The 16,558-nt window shown below is 46.6% G+C and overlaps 1 protein-coding gene across 1 annotated transcript in view; it reads right to left on the bottom strand.

Moving 5' to 3' along the window:
* The window catches only part of C6H14orf132 (chromosome 6 C14orf132 homolog), a 46,618-nt gene extending 44,722 nt beyond the window's left edge, over positions 1 to 1,896 (bottom strand). The window contains exon 1 of the mRNA XM_046009238.1: positions 1,643 to 1,896. Within this exon, the coding sequence (XP_045865194.1) occupies positions 1,643 to 1,669 (27 nt within the window). The 5' untranslated portion in view covers positions 1,670 to 1,896. The remainder of the gene's footprint in view (positions 1 to 1,642) is intronic.
* Between the last annotated feature and the right edge of the window lie 14,662 nt (positions 1,897 to 16,558).

Here is a 16,558-nt window from a genome sequence, read left to right as displayed (position 1 = left end):
TGCCCAAATATCTGTTGGCAGGAATACACTGAGGACACAAAACTTGAGAGTCAACAAAAAAGAGAGACCGAGAAAAAAGAACCCAATCTCTGTGCAGGCTCTGCCTACAGATGGTGGAAAGTCCTATGTTTATTTTGTCGGGTTACCATAGCAACCTCCAATGCTCCAGCCAGCCCCAGGGTTGGCCGGGATCAATTTATCTCATCTCGTAACCATGGATGCAAGCTGTTTGGTGGGATCCGGAGGGGGCAGGCAGAGACAGGTGTGTGTGAGCTCCTGTCTTCCCTAGACATAAATCTGGTGAGGCCACTCCAGTTAAGCTGTAGCTAAAGTCCCCACCGTCTAAAAATGATGCCCACATGGCAATATCTATAAACAAGGGTTTAGGAACAGGAGACAGAAATTAGGCAAACAAAGACCAGTGTTGCTGACTGGAGCAAAGCATGTTTTGGAAAACTAAACAAGAGGCTGCCTCGAGCTGGGATCTGGAACCATCCTGGGGATCCCGCAACCTTCCATGACTGTGGTCGGGAACTCGTTGTCCATACAGCCTGGATTTTGCTATTACTTTTTCAAGAGGCTTCCACTGGGGGAAGGAAATTTGGGGGGTGGGAAAGGAAAGTGTTCTCTTTAAATCCATCCCCTGGAAAATTAAACAGCAGCGGGGCCCCTGCTACACATGCATGGGACAGAGGGACCCCCGGTGGCCTTCCTTCCTCTGGGCTCCCAACATAAGCAACTCATAGAAGGGGCAAGGTCCAAATGTGGTACACTGGGATTTACTCGCCCAGACCCAATGCGGTCTTCCCTGGAGTCAGATGGTCCTCGGCACTGGGTCCCGGGAGAGGCCACAGGCAGCTCTGCAAAGGGGGTGTCTGCCTGTCTTTGTTCTAGCTCAGGAGAGCTGAGCACGAAAACATAAAGACCCAACGCTCAGAACTCCAGGGGACTCTCTTTCAGCAGGGATCCAGTGACGAGAGGTCATCTGTTTTTTTCCTGACATTGACAACCTGTTTTGTGTCAAGGGAAGAGTTACGGTCGCGTTGGGCACTGATGCCTAGAGACTCCCTACAAAGGAAAAAGGATAAAAGGATAGCGGCGCTCTGGCGCTTGCTTGGTCACAGAGCGGGTCTCACCTCCTTTCTCAGACTGCGGGGGCTGTGATCTCCACTTAATGGGGGAGACTGGGGGGGGGGGGCGCCCGAGGTCTCCCGCGTCTCGGGAGGATAGGGAATGGAGAACAGCGAGGGTGCCCGCCCACCCGGGTTTGCACGGATCTGGGCTGCACGGCCCTGAGGGAGAGGCCCGGGTCCTGGAGAGGGGACAGCAGGGAGGGGATGAGCAGGGAGGGGTCGCCTCGCAACACCCAGGCCCCTAGCAGTCTGGGAAGAGCTCGGGCCCTGCGCTCTCAGGGCGCACGGCCGGCCCCACCCCCCGGGAGCCGCGCTCTATACCTCGGACGCGAGAAATCAGGTCGGGGATGCCCGGCTCCGGACAAAGGACTGGGACGTAGATCCCCGGCGGGCGCCACCGCTCGGCTCGAAGCCTCTCGGCGCGGCCAGCGGTACAGGCAGGGCGACCCAGTGGCCCTGAACCTCCCCAAACTTGCAGCCCAGGGAGCGCAGGGAAGGCGCCCCGTTACCTGCGCGGCCATAAAGGAGAGATCCATGGTGTCGCCGCTGCCGCTCGCGCTCGAGTCCTCGCTGCTGCCGCTGCCGCCCCTGCTGCTGCTGCTGCGGGTCCAGCCGCCTCCACAGCTGGCCGGGAACGCGCGGAGCAGCGAGCAGACACCCCGGATCCCGCGGCCCCGCGGACCTCAGCAGCCTCGGCGTGGCGGCCTTGGTGGGCTCTGCGCGCTCCGCTCCAGACCCAGACCTGGCAGAGGCGGGGAGCCGGGCGGGGCTCGGGGGCCCGGGAGCCCCTCCACGTGACCGCCCCCAGCCCCACCCCAAGGGCGGGGCCCGGCGGAACCCCCCGCGCGTCCCACATCCTCTCCTGCGTGGGGGGCCAAGTGGGGAAACTGAGGCCGGGGTCGCGCAGCTGACGGGAGTAAGAACCGGCCTGGACCCCAAGTACAACACTGTTTGCGCCCCGTAGGGGCTGGCGTGTCTTGCTCGGGGTTTGAGGGTCAGAGTCAGGGTGACCCAGCTTTCTGTGCCAGCTCTGTGCCCAGAGTTCAGTGTGCCTCAGGTCCTGGAGCTGGGCGCAAGGAGGTTTAAAAACCAGCTTGGCTTGTTCTTTATTTCCTTGCCTTGCCTCACTTTCTGAGCAGAACTAACTCTAGGTTCCATAAGAGTACTGAGAGCAGACAGCCATGGTCATGGCTCCTCCCTGAGCCCCTGGAGGGGAGGTGGGCGATGATGGAGGCGCAGAGACCTGCCCAAGGTGGACCTCTCTGCTTGGTGAAGACTGTACCCTGGGGTGGGGGGAGTGGGCGGACCGCGGGCAGCTCACCTAGAAGGCGCTCTGCAGACCTAGGGTTTGTGCAATTGCCGTCCTGGCCGGCCTGGCCTTGCTGGGGTGGTGGAGGGTGGGAGGCATCCTGACCTCACCCCAGACTCAGTTGTAAAGGAAAACAGACAGGACAAGATGTGAGGGATTGACGGACTGACATCTGCTTTTGCTTGTTTAGGTTTTTCTGAAACCCAAACCTCCCCTGGGCAGCACCTTGTAGTCCATACGAGTATGGGGCTGTGTATCCTTGGACGAGTGTCTCCACTCTCTCTGGGCCCCAGTGCCCTCATGCACCGCAATTCCTGAGTCCATTCTTGGTTTTTTTGTTTTGTTTTGTTTTAAGATTTTATTTATTTATTTGAGAGAGAGTGAGAGCAAGAGAGATCACAGAGGCAGAGGGAGAAGCAGACTCTCCTCTGACCGGGGAGCCCAGCGTGGCGCTCCATCCCAGGACTCTGGGATCATGACCTGAGCTGAAGGCAGACGCTTAATGGACTGAGCCACCCAGGCGCAACCCCCTCAAGTCCATTGTTAATGCTCATTATGTCCTTGCCCTGAACCAAACTCTTTAACTACAATGTCCTTGAATAGAAGAAACATTGCAATGTTACCACACTCGCTGAGTAACAAGGACCAGAGGATTTAAAAGGCTGTCAACAGAACCTTGAATGGAGGTATTTAACTCACCCTATTGATGTGTGATTTACATAAATGTATCTATTTTACAGGTCCACGTCAATGAGTCTTGATACATATATACACCGTTGTAACCAGAACTATAATCAAAATATAGAACATTCTACTCATGCCTCCAAGTTCCCTCTTGCTCCCTTAGGGTCAATATCCACCATCCATCGCCAGCCTCAGGCAAACATTGATCAGGTTTCCAGCACTACAGTAAGATTTATCTTTTCTAGATTTCTATATAGATGGGATCATACCGATTATTGTTTTTCTTTGTCTGGCTTTGGGGTTCAGCCTTGGAGACTCATTCATCGTGTGGCATATGTAGGTAGTTACACTGTGATTGCTGAATACAGACCCTGTGTATACGGACCAGTCTTGTTTGTATCTTTTCTCCTGCTGATGGACACTTGAGTTGTCTCCACAGTTTTGGCCATCATGAATAAAACACTGAACGTTGGCTACAAATCTTTGCATAGGCATCTTGTTTCCATTTTCAAAGGGCAATGGCTTAGTTGTGTGTTGGTAATAGGCCGCCCCCCGCCAAACTGTTACAAAGTGTTCATACATTTTATATTCCCACCAGCAGTGTAGGAGAATTTCGGTTGCTTTGTGTTCTCATGGAACACTTGGCATTGTTATTAACAGAAGCCGTTTTAGGAGGTGGAGAGTAGTACTTCATTATGGTTACCATTTGCATTTTCCTGATGACAATGATCTTGAACATCACTTTAACTTACTCACTCTTGGATGTTCGTATATTTTCTTTTGTGAATGGTTGGATGCAGTATTTTACCCACTGAAAAAAAATTGGATTAATTGTCCTTTTATTAGTGAGTTGTAAGAGTTCCTTGCATGTTTTGGAAACAAGTTCTATGTCAGATATATATACCGTACACAGTCTTTCTGGGCCTCCGGTGTTTTAATCTTCTTAGTGGTGTTTTTGTTGTTGTTGTTGTTTTCTGAAGACAAATTCTTAGTTTTGATGAAATCCAATTGATTTTTTTTTTCTCTTTTATGGTTCATGCTTTCTGTAGCCTAAGCAATCTTTGCCTACCCCAAGGTCAGGAAGGTTTTCTCTGTTTTTTTCCTCCCTAAAGTTTCATACTTCTAGCTTTTATGTTTAGGTCTCTGACCTATTTTTGTTTTTATATACAGTGTGAAGGAAAGTATGAGGTTCTTTTCTTTTTCTTTCCCAAATGAGTGTCCAAGTAGGCCAGATAGTTGTTAGACTATGTTTTCTCCATTGAATTACACAGGATGGAACTTGATTTAAGAAGACACAAATTTTAAGGTGGTACTCACTCTCAAGTGCTAGCTCTGCACTTGTGTGGTCCTGGGAAGGAGTGTCACCTTAAATTTTGATTTCTAAGCACCTTGTTGGCGTCTCCCATGGACTAGTAAGCACCTCACAGGCAGACCTGGCTGTTCCTGGATTGCCTCATCCAAGTATGTGATGATCCATTGAGGATACCCAGACCTCTGCCCTGAGTTCCAGTTCCATCTGTCTACTCAGCAACTTCTCCTCCTTGCTAATGGTATCTCGATTTTAACCTGGCCAGCACTGAGCTATGATTTCCCCCTTCTGTCCAGCTCCATCACAGACAACTAATGGCACTCCCCAGGTCCTCCATGTACAGTTCTACATGTTGCACACTGCACAAACGTGCCTGGCAGACAGGCAAATAGAGGTTAAAATTCAGCTATGTTCCGCTCATGGAATCTTGTGTGTGGATAAGGGGCTATGTCTATCCAGAAAGAGGGTTATCTTTGCTCTTTTCCCCAGAGACCTCATGAGGGCCAGCAGATCCAGTCTTCTGTCTCCCTTATACCCCACTAACCCTCTCATTCACTGTGCTCTGGCCACACTGAGTTTCTTTCTGTCCTAGGAACACACCAAGTATGATTCCCTGCAGGCAGACAGTCTTTGTTATTCCTTCTGTTTGCAGCTGTCTTTCTCCAGATCTTCCTTTTGATGGTTCGGGTTTCATTTCAAAAGCTACCTCCTCCAGGAAGCATTCCCTAGCTTAAGTAATCTGTCCTTAAAATAAAACAAACAGGAAAAAAAAACTTTGTTTATTTCCATAACATTTCTCCATTTAAAAAATTTATTTACTTGTTGGGAGAGGCGATCGGCCAGGGCCTTGAGCATCCCAAGTTTGTTTGTTTATTTATTTATTTATTTATTTATTTACTTGACAGACAGAGATCACAAGTAGGCAGAGAGGCAGAAAGAGAGAGAGGGGGAAGCAGGCTCCCCACTGAGCAGAGAGTCCGATGCGGGACTCAATCCCAGGACCCTGGGATCATGACCTGAGCCAAAGGCAGAGGCTTAACCCACCCCAGGACCCTGGGATCATGACCTGAGCCAAAGGCAGAGGCTTAACCCACTGAGCCATTCAGGCACCCCAAGCATCCCAAGTTTTAAGTCACCTGACTGCTCTGGGTCCTGGCAGTTTAGCCTGGGGGAAGGGAATGCATCTATGCATGATCCACTTAGAGGATTTGGGTCCTGGGGACAGTCTCCAGACGGCCCTTATGCCAAGTACTGGTGTAGAATCCATGTGCGAGGGGAAACATTCCATTCCTTAAAAAGCTGTCAGTCTGATGGATAAAAAAACAAAACCCATCAGTATGTTGCCTACAAGAAACTCATTTTAGACGCGAAGACACCTCCAGATTTAAAGTGAGGGGGTGGAAAACAATTTACCATGCTAATGGGCATCAGAAGAAAGCTGGAGTGGCAATCCTTATATCAGATCAATTAGATTTTAAGCCAAAGACTATAATAAGAGATGAGGAAGGACACTATATCCTACTCAAAGGGTCTGTCCAACAAGAAGATCTAACCATTTTAAATATCTATGCCCCTAACGTGGGAGCAGCCAACTATATCAACCAATTAATAACAAAATCAAAGAAACACATCAATAATAATACAATAATAGTAGGGGACCTGAACACTCCCCTTACTGAAATGGACAGATCATCCAAGCAAAAGATCAACAAGGAAATAAAGGCCTTAAATGACACACTGGACCAGATGGACATCACAGATATATTCAGAACATTTCATCCCAAAGCAACAGAATACACATTCTTCTCTAGTGCACATGGAACCTTCTCCAGAATAGATCACATCCTGGGTCACAAATCAGGTCTCAACCGGTATCAAAAGATTAGGATCATTCCCTGCATATTTTCAGACCACAATGCTCTGAAGCTAGAACTCAATCACAAGAGGAAAGCTGGAAAGAACCCAAATACATGGAGACTAAACAGCATCCTTCTAAAGAATGAATGGGTTAACCAGGAAATTAAAGAAGAATTGAAAAAATTCATGGAAACAAATGATAATGAAAACACAACAGTTCAAAATCTGTGGGACACAGCAAAGGCAGTCCTGAGAGGAAAATATATAGCGGTACAAGCCTTTCTCAAGAAACAAGAAAGGTCTCAAGTACACAACCTAACCCTACACGTAAAGGAGCTGGAGAAAGAACAAGAAAGAAACCCTAAACCCAGCAGGAGAAGAGAAATCATAAAGATCAGAGCAGAAATCAATGAAATAGAAACCAAAAAAACAATAGAAAAAATCAATGAAACTAGGAGCTGGTTCTTTGAAAGAATCAATAAGATTGATAAACCCCTGGCCAGACTCATCAAAAAGAAAAGAGAAAGGACCCAAATCAATAAAATCATGAATGAAAGAGGAGAGATCACAACTAACACCAAAGAAATACAGACAATTATAAGAACATACTATGAGCAACTTTACGCCAACAAATTGGACAATCTGGAAGAAATGGATGCATTCCTAGAGACATATAAACTACCACAACTGAACCAGGAAGAAATAGAAAACCTGAACAGGCCCATAACCAGTAAGGAGATTGAAACAGTCATCAAAAATCTCCAAACAAACAAAAGCCCAGGGCCAGACGGCTTCCCAGGGGAATTCTACCAAACATTTAAAGAAGAACTCATTCCTATTCTCCTGAAACTGTTCCAAAAAATAGAAATGGAAGGAAAACTTCCAAACTCATTCTATGAGGCCAGCATCACCTTGATCCCAAAACCAGACAAGGATCCCACCAAAAAAGAGAACTACAGACCAATATCCTTGATGAACACAGACGCAAAAATTCTCGCCAAAATACTAGCCAATAGGATTCAACAGTACATTAAAAGGATTATTCACCACGATCAAGTGGGATTTATTCCAGGGCTGCAGGGTTGGTTCAACATCCGCAAATCAATCAATGTGATAGAACACATTAATAAAAGAAAGAACAAGAACCATATGATACTCTCAATAGATGCTGAAAAAGCATTTGACAAAGTACAGCATCCCTTCCTGATCAAAACTCTTCAAAGTGTGGGGATAGAGGGCACATACCTCAATATTATCAAAGCCATCTATGAAAAACCCACCGCAAATATCATTCTCAATGGAGAAAATCTGAAAGCTTTTCCGTTAAGGTCAGGAACACGGCAGGGATGTCCATTATCACCACTGCTATTCAACATAGTACTAGAAGTCCTAGCCTCAGCAATCAGACAACAAAAAGAAATTAAAGGCATCCAAATTGGTAAAGAAGAAGTCAAACTATCACTCTTCGCAGATGATATGATACTATATGTGGAAAACCCAAAAGACTCCACTCCAAAACTGCTAGAACTTGTTCAGGAATTCAGTAAAGTGTCAGGATATAAAATCAATGCACAGAAATCAGTTGCATTTCTGTACACCAACAACAAGACTGAAGAAAGAGAAATTAAGGAGTCAATCCCATTTACAATTGTACCCAAAACTATAAGATACCTAGGAATAAACCTAACCAAAGAGACTAAGAATCTATACACAGAAAATTATAAAGTACTCATGAAAGAAATTGAGGAAGACACAAAAAAATGGAAAAATGTTCCATGCTCCTGGATTGGAAGAATAAATATTGTGAAAATGTCTATGCTACCTAAAGCAATCTACACATTTAATGCAATCCCTATCAAAATACCATCCATTTTTTTCAAAGAAATGGAACAAATAATCCTCAAATTTATATGGAACCAGAAAAGACCTCGAATAGCCAAAGGAATATTGAAGAACAAAGCCAAAGTTGGTGGCATCACAATTCCGGACTTCAAGCTCTATTACAAAGCTGTCATCATCAAGACAGCATGGTACTGGCACAAAAACAGACACATAGATCAGTGGAACAGAATAGAGAGCCCAGAAATCGACCCTCAACTCTATGGTCAACTAATCTTCGACAAAGCAGGAAAGAATGTCCAATGGAAAAAAGACAGCCTCTTCAATAAATGGTGCTGGGAAAATTGGACAGCCACATGCAGAAAAATGAAATTGGACCACTTCCTTACACCACACACAAAAATAGACTCCAAATGGATGAAGGACCTCAATGTGAGAAAGGAATCCATCAAAATCCTTGAGGAGAATGCAGGCAGCAACCTCTTTGACCTCAGCCGTAGCAACATCTTCCTAGGAACAACGGCAAAGGCAAGGGAAGCAAGGGCAAAAATGAACTGTTGGGATTTCATCAAGATCAAAAGCTTTTGCACAGCAAAGGAAACAGTCAACAAAACCAAAAGACAGCTGACAGAATGGGAGAAGATATTTGCAAACGACATATCAGATAAAGGGCTAGTATCCAAAATCTATAAGGAACTTAGCAAACTCAACACCCAAAGAACAAACAATCCAATCAAGAAATGGGCAGAGGACATGAACAGACATTTCTGCAAAGAAGACATCCAGATGGCTAACAGACACATGAAAAAATGCTCCACGTCACTCGCCATCAGGGAAATACAAATCAAAACCACAATGAGATATCACCTCACACCAGTCAGAATGGCTAAAATGAACAAGTCAGGAAATGACAGATGCTGGAGAGGATGTGGAGAAAGGGGAACCCTCCTCCACTGTTGGTGGGAATGCAAGCTGGTGCAACCACTCTGGAAAACAGCATGGAGGTTCCTCAAAATGTTGAAAATAGAACTACCCTATGACCCAGCAATTGCACTACTGGGTATTTACCCTAAAGATACAAACATAGTGATCCGAAGGGGCACGTGTACCCGAATGTTTATAGCAGCAATGTCTACAATAGCCAGACTATGGAAAGAACCTAGATGTCCATCAACAGATGAATGGATAAAGAAGATGTGGTATATATACACAATGGAATACTATGCAGCCATCAAAAGAAATGAAATCTTGCCATTTGCGACGACGTGGATGGAACTAGAGCGTATCATGCTTAGTGAAATAAGTCAATCGGAGAAAGACAACTATCATATGATCTCCCTGATATGAGGACATGGAGAAGCAACATGGGGGGGTAGGAGATAGGAGAAGAATAAATGAAACAAGATGGGATTGGGAGGGAGACAAACCATAAATGACTCTTAATCTCACAAAACAAACTGGGGGTTGCTGCGGGGAGGTGGGATTGGGGGAGGGGGAGTGGGCTATGGACATTGGGGAGGGGAAGCGAACCATAAGAGACTATGGACTCTGAAAAACAACCTGAGGGTTTTGAAGGGTCAGGGGTGGGAGGTTGGGGCAACCTGAGGGTTTTGAAGGGTCAGGGGTGGGAGGTTGGGGGAACAGGTGGTGGGTAATGGGGAGGGCACGTTTTGCATGGAGCACTGGGTGTTGTGCAAAAAGAATGAATACTGTTACGCTGAAAAAATAAATAAAATGAGAAAAAAAAAAAAAAAAAAAAGCTGTTAGTCTGAAGGCCACACAGGGGGGCCTGACCCTGACATTTGCTTTATCCAGGACCTAGATGGAGAGACCACAGGGCCACAGAGACTCTGGAGGGGATGCCCTCCCTTCCCGAGAGGCCCTTAAAAGGGTTTAAGAATTCATGAGCTTCTCACTTAGTGGCTTGATCAATTATTCAAGGCCCTTCACAGGAGCAGAGATAGCCCAGGACCTACCTGTCCTTTAGCAGGCAGAGAAAATCCAGGCAGCGGTGGAGACAGTGAAATGCACAGGAAATCCTTCTGTCCTTCGAGGTCTGGCTCACTCTCTCTCCTCTGCAACCTTTGCTGTGAGACTCATTTCTTCTGACCGTTCGAATGCTCCAAGGTGATCACTTTCAAAAAGTGGTTCCCTAGCTTCTCGCCCCCCCCCCCGCCCCCCATGTCTGGCTCATGAACCGTATTCCTCCTGAATCTCATTCTCAGGAAGACGGGCTGCAGTTGGGATTGCACATGCTTTCTGAACTACTCTGATGCCAGCTTCTTTTATCTTAAGCCTTCTCTTCCCCAGCCTCCCCAAGACTCTTATCAAGTTGCAATTCAATGCCATTCCATTTAACAGGTGTTTTCTGAGCACCTACACTTTGCTAGGCATAGAATCTCTCATACATTGCTCCCAGACCTCAGAAAACATAGCCTCAGTGAGGTTAAGAACCTCGATTGGATCTCTCAGCAAATGTGGGCCAAGGCAGGATTTGAACCCAGATCCAGCTGATTGCAGAGTCCATGTGCCTTCTGTTCCCATCAGGAACCTATATTTTAGTCAGAACAGTATGAAAACAAATCATCACAAAGTGATGAAGAAGTCATTCATTCATTCTCTAATTCAACGAGTATCCCGTTGATCCATTCAGTCTGCATTTCCAGAGCACCTGCCGTGTGCTGGGCCCTATAGCCAGGCAGAGCATCAACAGCAAAGACAAGGAGCTGCCATAGGGTCCCAATCCCCACATTTAGGGAGGCTGAAGAGTCAGGCTTGCCTCTGGGCTCAGCCACTTGCTAGTTGGAAGCTATCAGGCAAGCTACCTACCTTTTCTGACCCAGAGTTTACTCATCCCTAAAAATGGAAGGGTTGAATGAGATGATGGAAAGAGGGTCTAGCACTATACCCGGCACATAGTAGGTGTGCTGTCAATGGAAGGGGAGAAGGAAGTTTAGTTAAAGTCCACACGCGGTGCCTGGCTGGCTCAGTTGGAGGAACATGCGGTTCTCGATCTTGGGGTTGTGAGTTTCAGCCTGTGCTGGGTGGAGAGATCATTTAAATAAATAACACTTAAAAAAAAAAAAGTCCACAGAGGGAAGGGAAGGTGTTAGCCTTATACTAGCCTCGCTCATTTGCTTGTTTATTCTAGTTTAAACACCGGTTCTGCTAGAACAAATTCACCAGAGGATTGCAGAGCAAGAGATAGGATGGTTTCTTATTTATTCATGAAACGTACCAGCACCTAGCAAAAGCCGAGCTTAAATGAAGTATGTTGGGAACATTCCCTAAATGAACAAACTAATGAGCTAATAAGCATTTATGGTTGAATAAACGAAGGGATGAAATGAAGTCGGGAGCTATAGGAAATGAAGTGTCTCGCTCTAGGCCCCCTCTCTCCTCCTTGGACTTACCTGCTTTCCTTTGCTGGTCCACACACATCAGGGCTGATATTTAAAATGAGTGAGTGCCCGATGTTGGACCTTTACTTGTTGTGGCACTGTTTCCTCTTTGATACAGGGGTCCGCATCATGGGAAAGAAAAGGGAACTTGGGGCAGGATTCCTGGACTGTTGCCATGCCCGCATCTCCTAGCACCATATCATATTATGGGCAGAGAGACCGTCCCTCATAATGAATCTTTCATTTACTCCAAAACAATGACGAAGCTCCTACCAAGAGCTAGGCACTGTGCCGGCTTTCTAGAGGGTGAATATGTCCTTCCTGGGTCCTAGTTCCACAGGAGGGAGATGTACCCAGTTTATAAATGAAGATGACTACTTCCTCAATGTAAGCACAAGGCAGACCTGCACTGTCCAGTACAGTAGCCACTGACCACATGTGGTCACTGAGCCCGTGAAATATGGCCAGTCAACACAGCGAACAGACAAGAAAAGTAAAGTAAGGGAGAAGTTGAACTGGCCTTATTTGCAGCTGATGTAATACTGTACTTTAAAAAACCCCTGAAGACTGCCCTCCCAAATAATTAGAAGTAATAAATGAATTCCGTAAAGTTGCAGAATATGCAATTAATGCCCAGAAATCAGTTGTATTTCTATACATTAATAGCAAAATAGTAGAGAGAGAAACTAAGAAAGCAATCTCATTACCAGTTGCACCAGAAAGAATAAAATAGTTAGGAATTAATTTAACCAAAGAGGTGAAACCACACCTGTACTGTGAATGCTTAAAACACAGGTGAAAGAAATCGAAAAGGACATAAACAAATGGAAGACAGAAGAATATTCTACGCTCATGGACTGGGAGAATGAGTATTGTTAAGATGTCCATACTCACCAAAGCAGTCTGCAAATTTCACGCAACCCCTATAAAAAGACCAAAAGCATTTTTCATAAAACAGAACTAATCATTCTAAAACTTGTATGGAACCACAAAAGACCCCGAATAGCCAAAGCAATCTTGAGAAAGAAGAGCAAAGCGGGGGGCATCACAATCCCGGTATCATAATCAAAACAGTATGGTTCTGGCACAAAAATAGACACGTAGATCAGTGGAACAGAATGGAGAACCAAGAAGTAAACCCGAAATTATATGGCCAATTAATCTTCAACAAAAGAGCCACGAATATACAATGGGGAAAAGCACAGTCTCTTCGATAAATAGTGTTGAGAAAACGGGACAGCTACATGCAAGAGAATGGAACTGGACTATTTACCATATACAAAAGTAAATTAAAAACAGACTAAAGACCTAAATGTGAGTCCTAAAGCCAGAAAACTCCTAGAAAAGAACATAGTAATTTCTCTGCCATCAGAGATAGCAACATTTTAAAAAATACGTCTCCTAAGACAGGGGAAACAAAAGCAAAAATAAACTCTTGGGACTACTTCAAAACAAAAAGCCTCTGTACAGTGAAGGAAACCATCAACAAAACCAAAAGGCAACCTATGAATGGGAGAAGACATTTGTAAATGATACATCTGATAAGGGGATAATATCCAAAATATATAAAGAACTTATACACCTCCATGCTAACAAACTAATATGATTAAATATGGGCAGAGGACCTGAAGACGTCTTCCAAAGGAGATATGCAAGTAGCCAACAGACACATGAAAATATGCTCAATGTCATAAATCAAATCGTACATCAAACCCCAGTGAAATACCACTTTACACCTGTCAGGATGACTAGAAACAAAAAGACAAGAAATAACAATTATTAGGAAGGATGTGGAGAGAAGGGAACCTGATGCACTGTTGGTGGGAATGAAAATTGGAGCAACCACTGCGGAAAACAGTATGGAGCTCCCTCAAAAAATATTAAAAATAGAAATACCGTACAATCCAGCAATTCCACTACCAAAGAAAATGAGAACACTAATTCAAAAAGATATATTTCCCCTTATGTTTATTGCAGCATAATTTACAAGGGCCAAGATATGGAAACAACCCAAATGTCCACCAATAGTGGATGGATAAAGAAGACGTGGTATGTATGTATACAATGGGATATTACTCAGCCATAAAGAAGAATGAGATCTTGCCACTTGTGATAATCAGGATGGACTTAGAGAGTATTCCGTTAAGTGAAATAAATCAGACAGAGAAAGACAAAGACCATATGATTTCACTTATACATGGGATCTAAAAGTCAAGACAAGTGAAAAAACAAAGAGCAGAATCAGACCTATAATTACAGAGAACGAACTGATGGTTGCCGGGGCACGGGGATGGGAAACATGGGTGAAGGGAGCTGGGCGAGGCAGGCTTCCGGTTAGGGAATGACTAAGTCCCGGAAATGAAAGACACAGCACGGGGAACATAGTCGACGACACGTAATTAGGACAGACGGCAGTCACACTTGTGGGAGTGTAGTAATGTACCGACATGTTGAATCACCACGTTGTACACCTGACACTCACACAACTTTGTGCGTCCACCGTCCTCAACAAGAAAAAGGAAAGAAAGGGAAATAGGGCATGCCTGAGTTGAGACATAAGAATAAAATACAGGGTTTTGGAGACTTAGTATAGACAAGTAATGATGTTCACTATTGATTTCATGTTGGAATGACAATATTTTGGATCTACCGGGCCAAATAAAATGTATGATTAAGATTGATTTCACTTGTTCCTTTTCGCCTGTTTATGGGGCTGCTGGAATATGTAAAGTTGATTATGGGTCTCGCGTTCTGTTTCTGGGAATGGAGCTCGTTTGCTGGGGTGCGATGCAGGAGGGGGAAGGGATCTGGGACAGCTCTGTGGCCTTTAAGGGTGGGCTGGCTGGGCAGCGAGGACCGGCCAGGTGGTCCAGCCCGGGGCAAGTTTCACTAAAATAAGTCCACAGCTTCCCAAGTTGGCCAAACAGAGAGGGATTTCAAAACCGGCCCCAGGTCTTTCCTTGACTGGGGAAGACGGCCACCGGTCCCACCCCAGCATCTCCATCCTCCACAGGGAGCTGCCGTGCAGAATGCTTAGTCAGAAACCCATGCCTGGCTGCCCGTGTCTCTCACACACACAGAGAGGAAAGTGTCTGCCTCTCCCCAAGCCCCCAGCTCAGTCTGGCCGGGATACCCCCACTTGCTTCCCTTCACAGGAAACTTGCCCAGCCCCAGGCACCACCTCCTCAAAGTAAATGCTGTTTCTGTTTCTGCTGTTGGCTGCCGGAGCCAGATGAACTGATTTTCATTAAAGCGCTGATTGCATTGGGAGGAAATGGTGGGGGGCAGTGTGCGTCTGCTGGGGAGGGTGGCAGGGCTGTGACGTCACAGGAGGACGCTTCCTCTACCAGCTCTGCCTGCCCCGGGTGGCTGCTTCCCATCCTCTCCCCCAGGAAGTCACACGGATGGAAGATGATGACTGGAATCACGTGGCCACAAGGCTGCCCCCATTTTCCCGGGCATCCATTGTCCAAGCCCTTTTGTGCCCACTCTTTGGCCACTCCAGGCAGAAGCCCTGCCAGTCTGAGGTGTCTGCATGTGGGGGGCACCGTTCAGGGAGCTGAGCAACTTGCCCGAAGTCATGAGCTAAGAAGCAGAGGGGCAGGACTTGAACTCAGCAGCTGGGCTGGTGCTCTGTTGTCTGGCCCCGCTACATAGCCCAACCCCCAGGGGAGTAAGATGTGTCCCTAGGAGACTTCCAGGGTCAGAGACCAGCCACATTTGGCCTCTGATTCTACCTAGACAGCTGTGATCTCTGGGAGCCTCAATTTCTCCATTGTGTCAAATGGGGCTAATGTCCCCAACTCCGCGGGACAGTGAGAATTGGATGGAAACCACCACCTCTAGAGGAGCCCAACACATGCCCTCAGGTGTGTGGCTCCTGGTGACATCCTGGACAGCGTCTGAGCTCCTGGGCATGGCTTTCCCACCCTCCTGGGTCTGCCCCTGCCAGCCTATGCAGATTGCTCTTTGCATTTCCTTCTGATCTCTCTGCTCTGGTCCTGCGGAACAGTTGTGACAAATCCAAACAGCCCAGTTCCCTCTCCCTCCCAACCTTTGTCCTGTTCCCTTCTGCCTGGAACCTGTTCCTCCCTCCTGTCCCTGCCCTCTCCTGCCCGCACCCTGCATATCCCTCGTGACTCCATGCAGACATCCCCTCCTCCAGGAACCTGCCAGGGACTGGATGATACTGTTTCTGTTTCCACCCTCATTAGAGCACTCATTCCTTACCTTGTGTCTCTCCCTACACCACAAAAACCCCTGGAGGGTCCACACCCGGCTTCCTCACCTCTGGGATCCCAGCAGCTGCCTCCCAGATCTGAGACCAGAGGTAATAGATGACTCTGGGACCAGGCCTGGCTTGGATGCTGTGGGTTGAATTATGTCCCCCCAAGATATATTGAAGTCCTAATCCCCAGTACCTGTGTAAGGGTCCTGACTCCAAAGGAGGGTCTTGCCAGATGTAATTAAGCTAAAACATGGTCATTAGGGTGGGTCTTAATCCCATGTGACTGTATCCTTATAAGAAGATATGATGCCATGGTCACGTGATGATGGGGCAGAGACAGAGACACCCAGCTGCAAGTCAAGGAAGCTCAAGGACAGCCAGCTGCCACCGGCAGCTGGGAAGAGAAAGAGGGGCGTCCACTCAGAGTCTCAGAAGGAGTCCGATTCTGCTGACACCCTGATTTCAGGCTTCCAGGCTCCAAGACTGTCAGAGACTCTATTTCTGTTGTTTTAAGCCACGCAGTTTGTGGTTCTTGGTTACAGCAGCGCTGGGAACCTAACAGGGATGCCCGGCTCTGCCGCTGATGGGAGGATGATATGCTCATTGCTCCAGTTTCTTACAGTCATAATGGGACTCACCCTGCAGAGCTGGGAGCCGTGTAAACGAACGAACAGTGTGAAGCCTAGGAAACACGAGGTACTGTAGAACAGTTAGCTGCTCTTACGCTCTGTAATAACAGCAGCTCAAACATTAATGTTGAAAAAATAAGCTGATGAAAGCCACGCAGTGGGTGATGCA

The sequence above is a fragment of the Meles meles genome, chromosome 6 (assembly GCF_922984935.1).
Source record: "Meles meles chromosome 6, mMelMel3.1 paternal haplotype, whole genome shotgun sequence".
Classification (NCBI taxonomy): domain Eukaryota; kingdom Metazoa; phylum Chordata; class Mammalia; order Carnivora; family Mustelidae; genus Meles; species Meles meles.
The sequence above is the reverse complement of the archived record's forward strand: the minus strand, read 5'-3'. Positions and strand labels throughout refer to the sequence as shown.